Source organism: Bos indicus x Bos taurus, chromosome 21 (assembly GCF_003369695.1).
Source record: "Bos indicus x Bos taurus breed Angus x Brahman F1 hybrid chromosome 21, Bos_hybrid_MaternalHap_v2.0, whole genome shotgun sequence".
Lineage (NCBI taxonomy): Eukaryota > Metazoa > Chordata > Mammalia > Artiodactyla > Bovidae > Bos > Bos indicus x Bos taurus.
In genome coordinates, this window is record NC_040096.1 from 33,199,678 (window position 1) to 33,214,531 (window position 14,854).

Here is a 14,854-nt window from a genome sequence, read left to right on the forward strand (position 1 = left end):
CATGCAGAATCTTAGTTCCAGGGATCAAACCTGTGCAGTGGAAGCATGACTCTTAACCACTGGACCACACTGGGCAAGTCCCCAGCAAACATTGTTGAAGGCCCTGTTCTTTGTTAAGCTAGGCTATGCTCAGAAAGTACACATGGGCTGGAAATAGCCCGTGCATGTCTAGAGTAAGTGTAGAGTATGTTTTTTTTTTTTTCAGTAAGAAAGTGATATTAACTTCCAGCAGGGAAGGAAGCAGGGTTTCAAAATCAGGAAAAGGTTAATGAAAGAGAAGACAGCTTTGAATCGTGGGTAGGACAGGCAGAGGTACAGAGCATTTCAGGGTGTTTCAGGCAGCACAATAAGGCTGAACAAGAGCCCAGAGGTGGGAGAGGAATATATGATGTGTTCAGGAGGGATGTACAGAGGGTATGTGTGGATGGAGCAACATAGGGTTGGGGGCGGTATATAGCAGAAATATGTACAGGGATTTAGACTCTGGCCTAGACTGTGAGGAAGCACTGAGAATTTTTGAGCCAGGGGCAGAGGTGGGACTTCATGGGATGACTCCCACATCAGTGTGTAGAAAGGCCTGGAAGAGAGAGATTGTGGTAGGGAGCTAGGTTTGCTAAAAGAGCTGATGGTGAGTTTATTGAGGGCAGTAAAAGTGTGTCTGGCTTTTTTCATTTAGCAAAAGGATTCATTTATGTTGCAGCATGTGTCAGAACTTCATTCCTTTTCAAGTAATATTTTGTTGTATAGATATACCACATTTGTTTTTCCATCCATCAGTTGATGGCCATTTGAATTGTTCCACTTTGGGGCTATTATGAATATTGCTGCTATGAATATTTGTTGACCATGTTTTTGTGAGGACATACGTTTTCATTTCTATTGGATATATACCTGGGAGGGAGTCACTAGGCTGTATGATAACTCTGTGTTTAGCCTTTTGAGGAACTGCCAGACTGTTTTCCAAAGTGACTATACCATTTTACATTCCCATCAACGATGTGTGAGAGTTCGTTTCTCCGCATATTTGCCAATACTTGTTATGGTCCAGCGTTTTGATTTAGCCATCCTAGTGGGTGTGAAGTGCTGTTCCATAGTTTTGATTTGCATTTCTCTAGTGACTAATGATGTTGAGCTTCTTTTCATGTGTTTATTAGCCAGTATCTTTGGAGAAATGTCTGTTCAAATTCTTTGCCTATATAAAAGTGGAGTTATTTGTCTTCTGTTATTGAGTTGTAAGAGTTCTTTATAGGTTCTGTGTGAGATACATTTTTATAAGTTCTGTATGAGATACATGATTTGCAGATATTTTCCATTATGTGGGTTGTCTTCACTTTCTTTTTTATTTTATTTTTAAACTTTACAATATTGTATTAGTTTTGCCAAATATTGAAATGAATCCACCACAGGTATACATGTGTTCCCCATCCTGAACCCTCCTCACTCCTCTCTCCGTTGTCTTCACTTTCTTAATATTTTTGGTAGCACAGAAGTTTTACAGCTTGATGTAATCTTAATTTATCTTTTGTTTCGTCATTTGTGCTTTTGATGTTGCATTACTACTGTTGTTTAAGGGATTGTTGATTATGCCTTGGGTTTAAGATTGAATAACACAGAGGGAGGTGATGATATTATTAATAGGGCACAGAATGCAGAAGGGGAAGGGTGGGTGTTTCAGGGATGGGAAGTACTTAGGGTACAGAAGGGAGTGAATTCTGTTTTGGATATGCTGAGTTTAAGGTACAGAGAGGACCAGCAGAGAAAGAGATACCAAGTGGACAGCTGGAAATACAAAATTGGAGCAAAGGAAAGAATTCTGGAGATGAAAAAGAAGAGAATTAGGAGGCATCTTCTTTGGAATGACAAGTAAAGCTACAGAAGTAGATGAGATTCACCCCAACAGGGGATAGCATCTAAGAGGAAAAGAAAAGGGGGACCTAAAACAGCCCTCTGAAGATTATTTACATGTTTGGGAGAGTGTGTGGAGGACTGTTTGGAGGAAAAACAGAAAAGTGGTGTGTCACGGAGCCAAGGAAGTATGTGTCAAGGAGAATACGACTGGCAGCATCGCACCAGGTGCGGAGGAAGGAGGGGGAGATGAGGGAATAGAGATGCTCAGCTGCGGGGAGGTCAGGCAGGGATGTGAGGCAGCGAATCTGGACTGAGGGTGTCAGAGTGGGTGGGAAGGCAGCAGCGGGAAATATGAAGTATTCATAGTTAAAGAGAAAGTGGAAGAGCTTAATAGAAATGTAGAGTATAAAGTTTTATTTTTGCCTTGGATTTGAGGATTAGGGGTTGTGTATTTTGTGGCCTACAGGGAAGGAGAGATAGGAGAGACGATAGATTCAGTGGGAGGGATTACCTGATAGGTGGTATCAATGGGAGGAACCAGTGATGAACGAAAGAGCAGATCTTTTCAAACTCCTTTTACCACAGCCTTTTTTCTTCTTTTTTGAGGTAGATTTCCTTACATCTTTTGGTGTAGTATTTGGGTCAGTAGTTTGGGACTTGATCCAGTTGAGAGCATCTCAAGGTAAAGGATTTTATTCATCTCTGAGGTATAATCCCTAGAACATAATGGTGTGATAAAGGTAGTTGGCGGGACAAAGTAAGGAAAGAAAGAGGGTTGCATCCTCCAGTATAGTAGGTGAGGTAGTAAGAATGTATATGGATGCAGATAATGAAGGTGAGAAGTTGAAGTTCAGGGTGAACAGGAGATGAGTTGATTACTAAGAGCGAGTGAGGTGGAGGCTCCACTGTCGGTTTTCTGTTCTCATTCTTTTACGTGTATTTTCATTATAATATGTACATGCAGTGAAAGTGTTAGTCACTCACTCCTGTCCGACTCTTTGCAGCCCGTGGACTGTAGCCCTCCAGGCTCCTCTGTCAGTGGAGTTCTCCAGGCAAGGATACTGGAGCAGGTTGCCATTTCCTGTTCCAGGGGATCTTTCTGACCCAGCAGTTGAACCTGGGTCTCCTGCCTTGCAGCAGATTCTTTACCATCTGAGCCACCAGGGAAGCCATATATATATATTTCTTTTCCTTTTAATATTTATTTATTTGCTGCATCGAGTTCTTAGTTGTCAGGCAGGATCTTTAGTTGCATCCATCTTGTGGGATCTTCCCTAACCAGGGATTGAACCTGGACCTCCTGCATTGGGAAGGAGAAGTCTTAGCCACTGAACCAGCAGGGAAGTCCCAGGACATAAATTCTTTGTCACTGTAAACACAGGAGCAGCACACTCCTGTTGACTGTTTTTTGTTTGTTTGTTTTTTTAATTTGTGGAAAATTGCTTTACAATGTTGTGTTGGTTTCTGCCATACAACAACTCGAATCGTCATAATTATATATATATCTACACCCTCCCTCTTGAGCCTCCCTCCTACCCCCATCCCACACCTTTGGATCATCACAGCGCCAGGTGGGGCTCCCGTGTTAAATATTCATGGCGGCTTCCCACCACTGTCTCTTTTACACACGATAGTGTGTGTGTCAGCGCTGGCTCTCAGTTCATCCCGTCTTCACCTTTCGCCATTCTCACCACAAGTCCATTCTCTACTCGGATCATCAGCCTCGTTCACTTTCAACACCATTTTTTGTGTTCCCAGTTAATGCTGTCAGAGTGGTTAATTGACGTCCCTTCAGATTTGGGGCAGGAATGGATTGTGGTCGTGTGCCCTGTTGGAAAAAGATCCCTTATCGTGGCTTCCCAGGTGAGTAGCCGCTCCCACGCGTGTACCAGCGTGCCTGGCCTGCAACTTGAGGGGTTCTCTGCACGCTCTGTGTTCCTTATCTGTCAGGCAGCTGTGCTCGCCCAGGGATTGAAACGCTTTCCTGCGGGAGGGATTTGGTGAGAGCCATCCTTGGACGGATGGCACTCGTACAGAGTGTGGAAGCAAAAAGGGGAGGAGACCTTGATGCCTGATGTAACTGCCTTTCCCCACAGGGTCTTACCAGTGCCTACACCAAGAGTGGCTACTGTGTCAACACGTTTCCTTCCCTTCTGCCAGGAGGCAACAGGCGAAACTCAACAACAGAGAAAGGTGCCTCCGTAAAGTTGTCTGTTTTTTAAGTTTTATAATCAGTAAGAGACAGTGCTCGGTTACTTGCCTAGTTGTTTTAAAGACCCACTTTGAAAGAACACCTTTGGAACTGTACAAAGATACTGTTCTGCCCACTGGGCTCTCCTTCAAGGTCAGGCCGCCTCAGTTGCAGAATAGTTGCCACTTGTGAGGCCTGCTGAATTAAACCCCTGAATTAAAGTCAGTGTACCTTTCCCACGGAGAAGGCAATGGCACCCCACTCCAGTACTTTTGCCCGGAAAATCCCATGGATGGAGGAGCCTGGTGGGCTGCAGTCCATGAGGTCGCTAGAGTTGGACACGACTGAGCGACTTCCCTTTCACTTTTAACTTAACTGAATTAAAGTCAGTGTACCTTTCCCACGGAGAAGGAAATGGCAACCCACTCCAGTGTTCTTGCCTGGAGAATCCCAGGGACGGGGGACCTGGTGGGCTGCCGTCCATGGGGTCGCACAGAGTCGGACACGACTGAAGCGACTCAACAGCAGCAGCAGCAGCAGCACTTTCCCATGGACTTCGTCACAAGGTGACAGGTGTGATTTTCTGGGGAAAGGTCCCTCAGAAGACCAAGTGTAACATACAGTAAGCTGTTTCTGGGGCTTCCTGCCAAATTCCCTTTTCTCCTTTATCTTTGTCCTCATCTTAGCTTCTCCCTCCCACCTGGGCCCAGGCAAGGAGACTAAAGGTTAAATAACTTGCCTGCAGTCATTCAGCGAGGAGTTGGCAGAGCTGGGCCTACACAGTTCTCTTGTCTCTACCGGCTCAGACTCCCTTAGTGCTTCCTGCTGTCCTCTGTCCTAAGCCCAGATCCCTCCGTTGTTTTTTTTTTCACTCTGGCCTGAAATGGGCCCTCCCCTGCCCCCCGCCCTGTTATTTCAGTCCTCTGATCCCACCAGACTGTTCGTATCCTATTTGTTCATGAAGCATGTCCTGATGTTCCAGTCCCCTTTTCCTGGAACTCTCATTTATCTTGGTTTGGGCTACACATTGCAGCGCTGGGTTTTCTCCTCTTCGATCACTTTATCTCCTCAACTGGACTATAACTTCCCTAAAGGCAGGGAGGACTTACAGTTAATACTCCCCACAGAACGCAGTACCTATGATGGGAACTCAAAAGTAATCGTCAACTAAAATGGAAGGTTACTTGCCTTCAAACTTGAGCTTCTCTTAAACCTTACCTAAAGGTTCAGAGATCCCATGTGGCATGGCCTTGACCCCTCCTATACTCACACACCTCAGGCCACCTTTGGGCTATACCAGGCGGCCAGAAAAGGCTGTGAAGACTTTGTCCCTTAGTGCTGGGCCTTCCTGGGATCACTGAGGGTTGTTGGATGTGGTTCCCAAGCCCCGAAGATGGGGCTCCCTAGATTATGGTGGAGGGAGCCCTGATGGGAACCCTGTACTGACTTTCTGCCCACAGACTACACCATTCTGGACTGCATTTACAGTGAGGTGAACCAAACCTACTACGTTCTGGACGTGATGTGCTGGCGGGGACACCCGTTTTATGACTGCCAGGTGAGGACTGACGCTCGCCTCATGTCTTCTCCTGCTTTCTCCTCTTTTCCCAGGAAAGTGGCTCAGCACGTGGGTTTAGTCCGTGACCAGCTTCTTGGTGTTCACAGGATGTGGTATATCAAGAACATCACCTAATGTTCCTTGCATCTTTGAGTGTGTTTAAATTAGCTTCATTTCTAAAAAGAGGTAGGAGGAACTAAGGGAAGCATAGCCATTCTCTAGGGGAGGAAGGAGAAACAGAGCGGAGGCATAGGCTGGGGCTTCGTGGAAGCTGTAGCCACCCCTCTCTCCAGAGTGTGGGAGGCTTGCTGGCAGGGAAGACTGCTGGTGGCGGGGATGCTGCCTCGTGCAGGCGGCACCAGGAGAGAAGGTGCAGTGGTAAGCAGCACCAGGTAGACTTCTGCCACCTCTGCTCCTTGCCAGCCGCATCCTGACCCTGAATGTCAAGGCCTCCTTAGTATGATGGCCACCCCCCCCAATATTCTCCCCTCAAGTTTCAGCTTCCCACAACATTTTTCTCAGATTGGTGATACTTACAAGTGACAAGCAGTCATCGAGAGAGAGGCCAGGTCTCCCCACAGGGTCTGTCTATTCCCCCGTGCTCCCTGTCCTTGTCCCGGTTTTGTTTGTTGTTGTTTAGTCACTAAGTCATGTCTAGCTCTGTGCAATGACCAGCTTCAGGCTTCTTTGGAATTTTCCAGGCAAGCACACTGGAGTGGGTTGCCACTTCCTACTCCAGGGGACCTTCCCAACTCAGGGATTGTACCCACATCTCCTGCATTGGCAGGTGGCTTCTTTACCCTCTGAGCCACCTGGCAAGCTCTGTCCAGTTTTATAGTAGTGGGTTTTTAATGCTCCCTCTCAGCTGTTAATAGTTTATCATTGTAGTTCTCAATGTGTTCTCAGAAAGTTGTTCAAAATGCAGATTCTTCAACCTCTTGAATCAGAAATTATGGGCATGGGGCTTATGTTTTAATAAGCCTCCAGGTGATCCTCACAGAGGCCCAAGCATGCGAATCACAGGTTATCACCATAGGCTGCTTCTTTCCATAGCCATTACCCCAACCTAGGTTTCCAAATCATGCCAGATGGTGGTAGTTCAGAATTTTAACATGCATCTAATTCAAAAAATAATAGCCAAGACCTGCATCGCTAAGCACTTTGTGAGCATGATCTCACTGAATCCCTTACAACAACTCTAAAAGATAAGTATGTACTATTGTTTTTACTCCTGATCGTTTAGATATGAAAGCTGAGAGCCACAGATGTTAAGTACCTTGCCCAAACACAGAGCCAAGCCCCAAACTCAGAATTCACAAATTCAATCCAGGATCTATTTTTCTTTAATTCTGTTGAAGGATGTTTCGTAACATACATTCACAGCCTACACATTTGATAACTAAAGCCACCTATATTTTGATAATATAAAGAAAAAAGACTGTGGGTTATTTATTTATTTATTTTTTTGGTTTTGGAAATTTGAAAAGAAAAAGAAAAGCCCCTAAATATCAACAGAAGGGTATGTATCAGAAGTAGTAGTTTATGAGAAGTTACAACTACAAAGTCGTTTCTAACCCTCAGGTAAAGTAAGACAGAGGTTAACACAGTGTGCTCTGGAGTTGCAGAGTCCTGGGCCTGTGGTAATGCTGTGTGCACCCGGGTGAGTGACGCAATCTCTCTGAGCCTGAGTCCTCACCCGTAAAATGGAGATAGTCATGATGCAACTTGGAGAGGATGGTTGATGATTAATACGATTATGTGCGTAAGGTCCTTAGTATGGAGCCTGAGACATAGTAGGCCTTCACTGATAAATATTGGCATTACTGCTATTAATAATCCTGTTGGATTTAAGGAAAATATATCCAAAGATTTTATGACATCTTCCTGACCTTAAAGCAGTGTTTAACAGAATTGAGGGTAATGAGAGGAGGGCTTAGGTTTTCATCCATCAGGTGACTATTTTTCACAGTTTCATTGAAGTGTAACTGACATACAGCACTGTGTAAGTTCAAGGTGCACAGCACAATGATTTGACTTACATAGATGGTACAGTAAGTTAACACCCATCATCTCATATAGATACCAAAAAAAAATAAGAAAAAATAGTTTTTTTTTCCTTGCCATGAGAACTCTTAGGATCAACAACTCGCAACAGCTGTCACGTATACCAGGCGGCAAAGCTGACCGTAGTCACCGTGTTGCGCTGTCAGTGTCTAGCACTTATTTATCTTATAACGACATCTGTGCCTTTTGACCCTCAAGCAGATTTTTAGAATGGGGTGTTTTTGTTCATAAAACAATATTTTGTTCATGAAACAGTGAGCCTTATTTCATCTTTCCCTGTCTCTTTGGCAGACTGATTTCCGATTCTACTGGTTGCATTCAAAGCTACCAGAAGAAGAAGGACTGGGAGAGAAAACCAAGCGCAATCCAGTAAGGCCTGGTGCTAGGACTGCAGAGTTCGTTCTGGGGATCAGTTTGGAGTGCTCTGTTGTCTGAATTCAATCATTATGGATAAAATTATCTTTATTTTGTCTTTTTGAGGCAGCATGGCATAGTGGGAAAAGTATGGACTTAATAGTTATCCAGATTCCAGTTTTGGCTTTTAACAATTATTTGGTTAAGTTAATATCTTCACTTGGCTTTCATTTCTTCATCTGTTTAACAGGGTTAATAACACCTACCTTACAGAGCTGTTCTGTGAACCAAATGATGTAAATGTGCAAGTCTTTCTAGTGAGCACTCAATAAATAGCAGTTGATAGAAAATGCTAATACCTTCTTTTATTAATAATGCTATTTAGGATGCTAGTACGGTGGTTCTCAAACTATAGGTTGCATCCATAGCCACTGGAGGCTTGTTGAAATTCAAGCTCCTGGGCTTCACCCCCAGAGTTTCTGATTCAGTAGGTCTGGGGTAAAGCCTGAGAGTGCATTTCTAACAAGTTTCCCAGTGAAATTGATACTGCTGGTCCATGGACCACACTTTGAGAACCCCTGCTTTTATATCTGAGCTAAGAGTGACCTCATCTAGTGAGTTCCCTCTTTTTATAGATGAGGACGCAGGCTCAGAGAAAGGGTGCTGCCTTCCCCAAGGTCCCACGGTCCAGGATGATAGCCCAAGTGTCTTTGCTGTTCCTTCAGGGATTAAACACAGGACGGCTATTTTCATTGCGTTTTATTTGTTAAGCTCTATAGACTGGCATTTGCTTGGGTTGCTTACAGCATTTTTAAAGGCAACTAGATAGCCAGTTACAGGACATTAAATGGAGCCAGTACTTCAGTGACATTGTCAATAAGGCCCAGAAAGAACACGGGCGCTGCTTCCTCTGAGACGCTGGTCTGTGTGCTCTGCATGTACTGTCTCACTGAGTCTGCCTGACAGCCCTGTGCAGTAGATGCTTTTATTATCCCTTTTTATAGACAGGAAAATGGAGGCATATGGAGATTAAATGATGGACAGAGGTGCACTTCAGACCCAAGCAATCTGACTGAGAGGTTGTCATAATCCTCATCACTTTGTTATGTTGCTTTAGTATAGAATTTTTTGCTGTTGTGGCATTTCACCAGCACTTCGTTTGGGGTAGCGGTCATAAGGTTGGGAGAATAACAGAATCCCCACACCTAGTACCTGGTGGTTCAGTCTTGACCATATGTTAAAATCAACTGGAGAGCTTAAAAAACAAAAATGCTTGGGTCCCACCCCAGAGCAGTTCACTCAGAATTTCAGGGGGAGGCCTGGGCATCAGTAATTTTTAAGAGTTTCCCAGATGGTTCTCCTGTAAAAAACAAGGTTGAGAATTCTGTGCCTAGTAATTCAGAGGATAGGTAGAGGGGGCCGGTTAGGCTGAGATTGAAAATTTTCTTCTTTGATATATTTTTAGGTCTTCAACTGCTGAAACCAGTATTGTTTGTAACATATAATAATTATTTGTTCTAATTTATGTTTCAGTTTAAATTTGTGGGACTGAAGAATTTCCCTTGTACCCCTGAGAGCCTGTGTAAGGTGCTATCTATGGACTTCCCTTTTGAGGTAACAAAACCATTGTCTTTATTGCTCTGATGTGATTGTGGGACACAGGGAAACTCGGCTACATGGAGTCTTAAGAGTGCCTCTGACTTTGCTGTGTCAAAGCATCAGAAAAAGGGCTGAAAGCTGACTCTTGGGAAAGGATGTGCTCGTGACCCTTCAGAGTCAGGTAAGTCAGATGGCCAGAGCTGGAAGGGCCCTGAAAGGAAAGCTCATCTCACTCCCTCGTTTTACAGATGGAGAAACTGAGGCCCAGAGAGAGGTGAGGGCTCCATTGCTGGGTCCTTGTGTCCTCTGTGCTACAAGCGTGAGAATCAGCCCCATGTTTGACTGCCACTGCTGATTGTGATGTAAAGGCGCTTCTGTGGCCGACAGACTACAGGGCTTTGAACTCCTAATCCTTCCTTCCTCCCACCAGCAGATGGTCCCCAGGGATGGCAGTGCATGCTGAGCAGTGGCAGGGCAGCAGAGTGACTGACTTGTCCCAGGTTGCCTAGGACCTCCAGGGTTTTAGTGCTCAACTCAGAGTCTCAGGTCCTCAGGGTCTGCTCAGCCCTGGGGCCTTTTGTCCTCCTCAGAATCTGCCTGTACCCTCTACACAGACTTCCTTTGCCCATCGTACCCTTTAAAATACTGCCTAGTCACCCACAAGTATTTGCTTGAACTGAATATAATTTTGCTAAAAGGATCACAGCTTCCCGAATAAGGAAATAGCAAAGGCTGAGCTGCCTTCATTTCTGGGAGTCAATTAAGAAGGTGGTAAGAACACCATCTTTATTTATAACCCTTATGCCCCAGTGACAATAAATGCTTTTTAGAGATGAGTCACTGAATCACAGAAAAGAAAATATGGAACTGTGGGAGGTCTTCCCGTTGAGAAAAACTGAGTTTCCCAGAATGTAGCATTCAAACAATTTAGGGGGAGGTTCAGGCAGCCAGAAATGCTGGCTGCTTGACCGCTGCTTCCCTTGCACTCAGCAGTCTGGCATCTTGGAGGGGCTTGTCTAGTTTCCCTGCTTTGTTCCCTGCATGGAGCACATCCCCCACTCCTGGGACCTCCAGGTGGTAGGAAGTACATGGAATCAGAGGAGAGAAGACCTGGGCTCAAGGTGGATTTCTCCTTCATCCTCAGTGTGTTTGGGGGATGCCCCAGAACTCCTGGAGCTGGAGCAGCCCCAACTCTCAGACACTTTCATGGTGGGTAAGAGAGTGAAATGGGGCTTTCCTGGTGGCTCAGACGGTAAAAAATCTGCCTGCAGTGCAGGAGACAGATTCCATCCCTGGGTCTGGAAGATCTCTTGGAGAAGGGAATGGCTACCCACTCCAGTATTCTTGCCTGGAACATTCCATGGACAGAGGAGCCTGGTGGGCTATAGTCCATAGGGTCACAAGGAGTCGGACACAACTGAGTGACTAACACGTACTTCAAGAGGGTGAAATAGTGGGTAGGAAAGCACCCTGTGAACGGGAAAGTACTTTGTATGTTTCTATATATTAGAATTTCGTTTTCTAGGCCATTTCTTCATTTAGAGAAATGCATGTCTGAGAATGAGGACTCTCTGTCATCCGGCAGTGACCCAGGAAGAAAGAACTGGACCAGAGGAACGGCCGCAGTGTACATAGCTCTCCTGGAGACATGAGCCCCAGAGTCCCTTCTCATCCCAGGTTTCCTCTCTCGTAGGTGGATGGGCTTCTCTTCTACCACAAGCAGACCCACTACAGCCCTGGAAGCACTCCTCTGGTGGGCTGGCTGCGCCCCTACATGGTGTCAGATGTTCTTGGCGTAGCTGTGCCAGCCTGCCCACTGACTACCAAGCCAGAATATGCTGGCTACCAGCTCCAGCAGATTATTGAGCACAAGAAGAGCAAGAAGGAGGGCATAATGGGGAAGCTCACACCCAGGGCCTCTGAGAATGGACACTATGAGTTGGAGCACCTGTCTACCCCCAAGCTGAAGAGCCCTCCCCAACGCCCCAACCACCCGGAGAGCCTCATGGAGAACTAGGCAGGGCAGCCTCCTCTGGGAGCCACAGGATGGTGGTTGGCTCAGAGGAAGGCTGGGGAGGTGGACAGTCACAAGAACAAAGTGACTTCATTTTAGGGCAGACCTTCCAAAGCCATTCCAGCTGGGAAGAGCTTGTCTACTATCTGAAATGCTGGCTTTAACAGTAGGGAGGGTTCCCACATTGAGTGGTCCTCGGATTTGAGCAGCAACTCCTGTGAAAATGTATCACAGATCCACAGTGTAAATATATGTCATTCTTAAGAAGTTATTTGTGGTTCTTAAACTTTAGACTGTCAGGAATCTCCCCCACCTCCACTCCTTCAGGCTACCCAAACCATGACTGTCAAGTGTTGGCCCATTTCACTGTTTAGCGCTTAAGCATTCTGCTGAGTTTCTAGTTGCTGCTGTTGGTAACGTCATTTTCTAAAAGGTCTTACCAGGAACTGCAGTTCTTGGTATTTGAATATGTTCCCTCTTCTGAGAAGACAAGTGTGATTTTTTCTGGTTTCGACACAGCTAGAGATAAAATGCAAATAGAGTTCATTCACTGCTTCCACCAACATTTGAACATCTTCCAGAAAATAAGCCTTGTGCTAGGTCCAGGGGTGTAGAGTGGGCTGTAATAGGATTTCATCCCTGCCCTTGAGCTCAGGATCCAGTGAGGAAATAAACTCACCAGCATCTAGATGGTGGGATGATGGCTTTAGTGCAGAAAGGGGGGCGGGGGAGAGTGGGAGGAGCAGAGGGAGGTTTCAGAGCTGGGCTGAGACTCAGGAGGGACAGAAATGTGCTCTGTGGACAAGGAGCGGGGAGTTTCTCACAGAAGCAGGAGTTGATGCAGTTGCATCCCTCCAGAGCTGAGCAGGACTTGCTCTGGGGCCTGAAGTTGGTTCAGCATGGCTCGAGGGTGAAGTGGGGCTGGGAGGCTGTGGGAAAGGAGGCTGGAAAGAGATGGCCCTGACCCTAAGTGGCCTGTGTGTGTAAGGTGTGTTATACAGAGGTTTTGGATTTTATATCATGGATGAAAGAGAGCTGATGAAGCGCTTTGTGCAGGCGGCATCCACTCAGATTTGTGGACGAGAGCTCTGTGGCAGCTGCGGGGGTGGAAGGCGGCCTCTAACACCAACCAGTTAGTTTCTGCTCTTTGTTCAGGAAATGTGTCCCATTTCCCATGGCCTCAATCTGCTTCCAATACTGCTTTCCACTCTTCTAGGACTTCTCTTAGTAGACAAAAGGTCTTCACTATTCCACTCCAGTGTACTAGTATCCTGCGGAGAAATGTTCAGAGGGATCCAGGTCAGATCTTGTCTGACATGCAGTTGTTTCTTTGTGTTGATCAATTCTGGGAACGGATCTGGGCAGAAGCTGTGGTTAAGCAGAGCCTAATTACACAAATTCAGCACCCCATTGGAACTAGCCTCAGTGTTGGGCTCTTAGAGGGCCACTCAGGCTGACACTGTAAAATTGGAGAAGGAAGAAACCCCCTTCCCTACCCAGTAATGACCCAGCTGGCCGCAGATTTAAGCATGCCTACATCAGTAAGCTGCTTCCTGAATTTAGGTCAATTCTGTAATAGGAACATCGTGTTCCCCTTGCCAAAAAGCATGTTGTAGGCTGCTTAGAGGTTTAGTCTCTGTTTAATGATCTTCTGAATGCTCTAGTTTGTGCTCTCAGCAGCCAACTGTATCATTTCAGGAGCTGTGCATGCCAGTATCAGTAGAGACTTGACCAGGCTCTGCCCAAAAATAATCGGGTCTGGAAGGACTACTTCCCTCAAAGAATGCTCTCTGGGGACAGATGCAGGAATCAAAGAACGTAGCCAAACATCACCACGTACAACTTGATACTGTTAAATGGTACCTTGAAGGATGTTTCTCAGGGGTATGCCCTCATATTTTTAAATGAGCCAGTATGATTTATCAATCACTGAATAGAATGTGTCTCCTGGTCATATTTCTCTGTGAATTATGAAATCACCCCCTGCCACCCATTTCAAAGACGGTTGTGTTGTCAGTTTCTGTGATTGGATACTACTTATTTTAAGGTTAACTCCAAATTTAGATTGTAGAGGAAATGGAGAAGAGAGAGGTGGGACTTAAGGACATGGTGACTCGCTAGCTGTGAAATGAAAGAAATGGACAGGAGGAGGAGGAAATGGCAACCCACTCCAGTATTCTTGCCTGGGAAATCCCATGGACAGAGGAGCCTGGCGTGCTACAGTCCATGGGGTCGCAAAATAGTCGGACATGACCGAGTCATGTCCAACAACGACAAAATGTGAATGAGTGTAAAAAGTGTGAAGTGTTGATTTGGGAGGTTTCCGGTTTTGGCAAGTAGGCAAATTTACAAATACCAAATCTGTGAAAAAGGAGGACTGAGTAATTGTCTTGCCATAAATTATGCATAAAGACATTAAGAAAAAAAAAAAGAAATGGACAGGAATCATCAGAATGATTCTTAAGTTCCTAACTTGGGTGCCTAAATGCTATTAACAAGGACAAGCATTTCAGGAAGAACATGACTGGGAGGGACTCCAGGGCTGAAGGATAATGAGCTCAGTTTGGGACAAGCCGAGTTTGAAATGAGTGGGAGAGTGACTCGTCAGTAGTCAGGCCTTAATTCAAGTCTTCATCATTTCTCTGCTGCAGCAGTACCAGTGTCTCTCACCTGGGTTTCCTGCCACCAGTCTTCCCCACCTCCCCCTCAGCTCTAGTCAGTCTCTGTTACAACAACTGGCAGAGTGACCCTTTGTAAAAATGCAAATCTGACCATGTTACTTCAAGGACTTCCCATGGCCTGCAGTGTACACGTAAAGCTCCTCGGCCTGCTGTGCGAGTTTCTTCATGACCTGGCCTTAGTATATCTGTCTCGTCTCATGGAGTACCTTGCCGCTTTTACTGCCTCCTTTCTAGCCATGCTGCTTTATGGTTTAGTACAAACACGTGTTTCATACTTCTCCCCCCCAACCCCCAAGCCAGCCCTCCTCGCTCTGATTTCATCCACTTGATGGATATACCTACCCATCTGTGTTTTTGGCTGCTCCAGGTCTTAGTTGTAGCACACGGGATCTTTTGAGTTGTAGCATGCAAACTTTTAGTTGCGGCGTGTGGGGTCTAGTTCCCTGACCAGGGATCAAACCCAGGCCTCTTGTGTTGGGAACATGAAGTCCTAGCCACTGGACCACCAGGGAAGTCCCTACCTATCTACATGTTGAATAGACAAG

General features: G+C 45.8%; 1 protein-coding gene across 5 annotated transcripts in view; it reads left to right on the plus strand.

Moving 5' to 3' along the window:
* Positions 1-11,895, plus strand: part of SNUPN (snurportin 1) — a 28,860-nt gene extending 16,965 nt beyond the window's left edge. For all 5 annotated transcript variants that reach the window (XM_027521050.1, XM_027521051.1, XM_027521049.1 and 2 more), the window contains 6 exons: positions 3,607-3,711; positions 3,945-4,041; positions 5,500-5,597; positions 7,953-8,030; positions 9,549-9,629; positions 11,308-11,895. In XM_027521050.1, coding sequence (XP_027376851.1) covers positions 3,607-3,711; positions 3,945-4,041; positions 5,500-5,597; positions 7,953-8,030; positions 9,549-9,629; positions 11,308-11,631 — 783 coding nt within the window. In that variant the 3' untranslated portion in view covers positions 11,632-11,895. The remainder of the gene's footprint in view (positions 1-3,606; positions 3,712-3,944; positions 4,042-5,499; positions 5,598-7,952; positions 8,031-9,548; positions 9,630-11,307) is intronic.
* Positions 11,896-14,854: the final 2,959 nt, after the last annotated feature.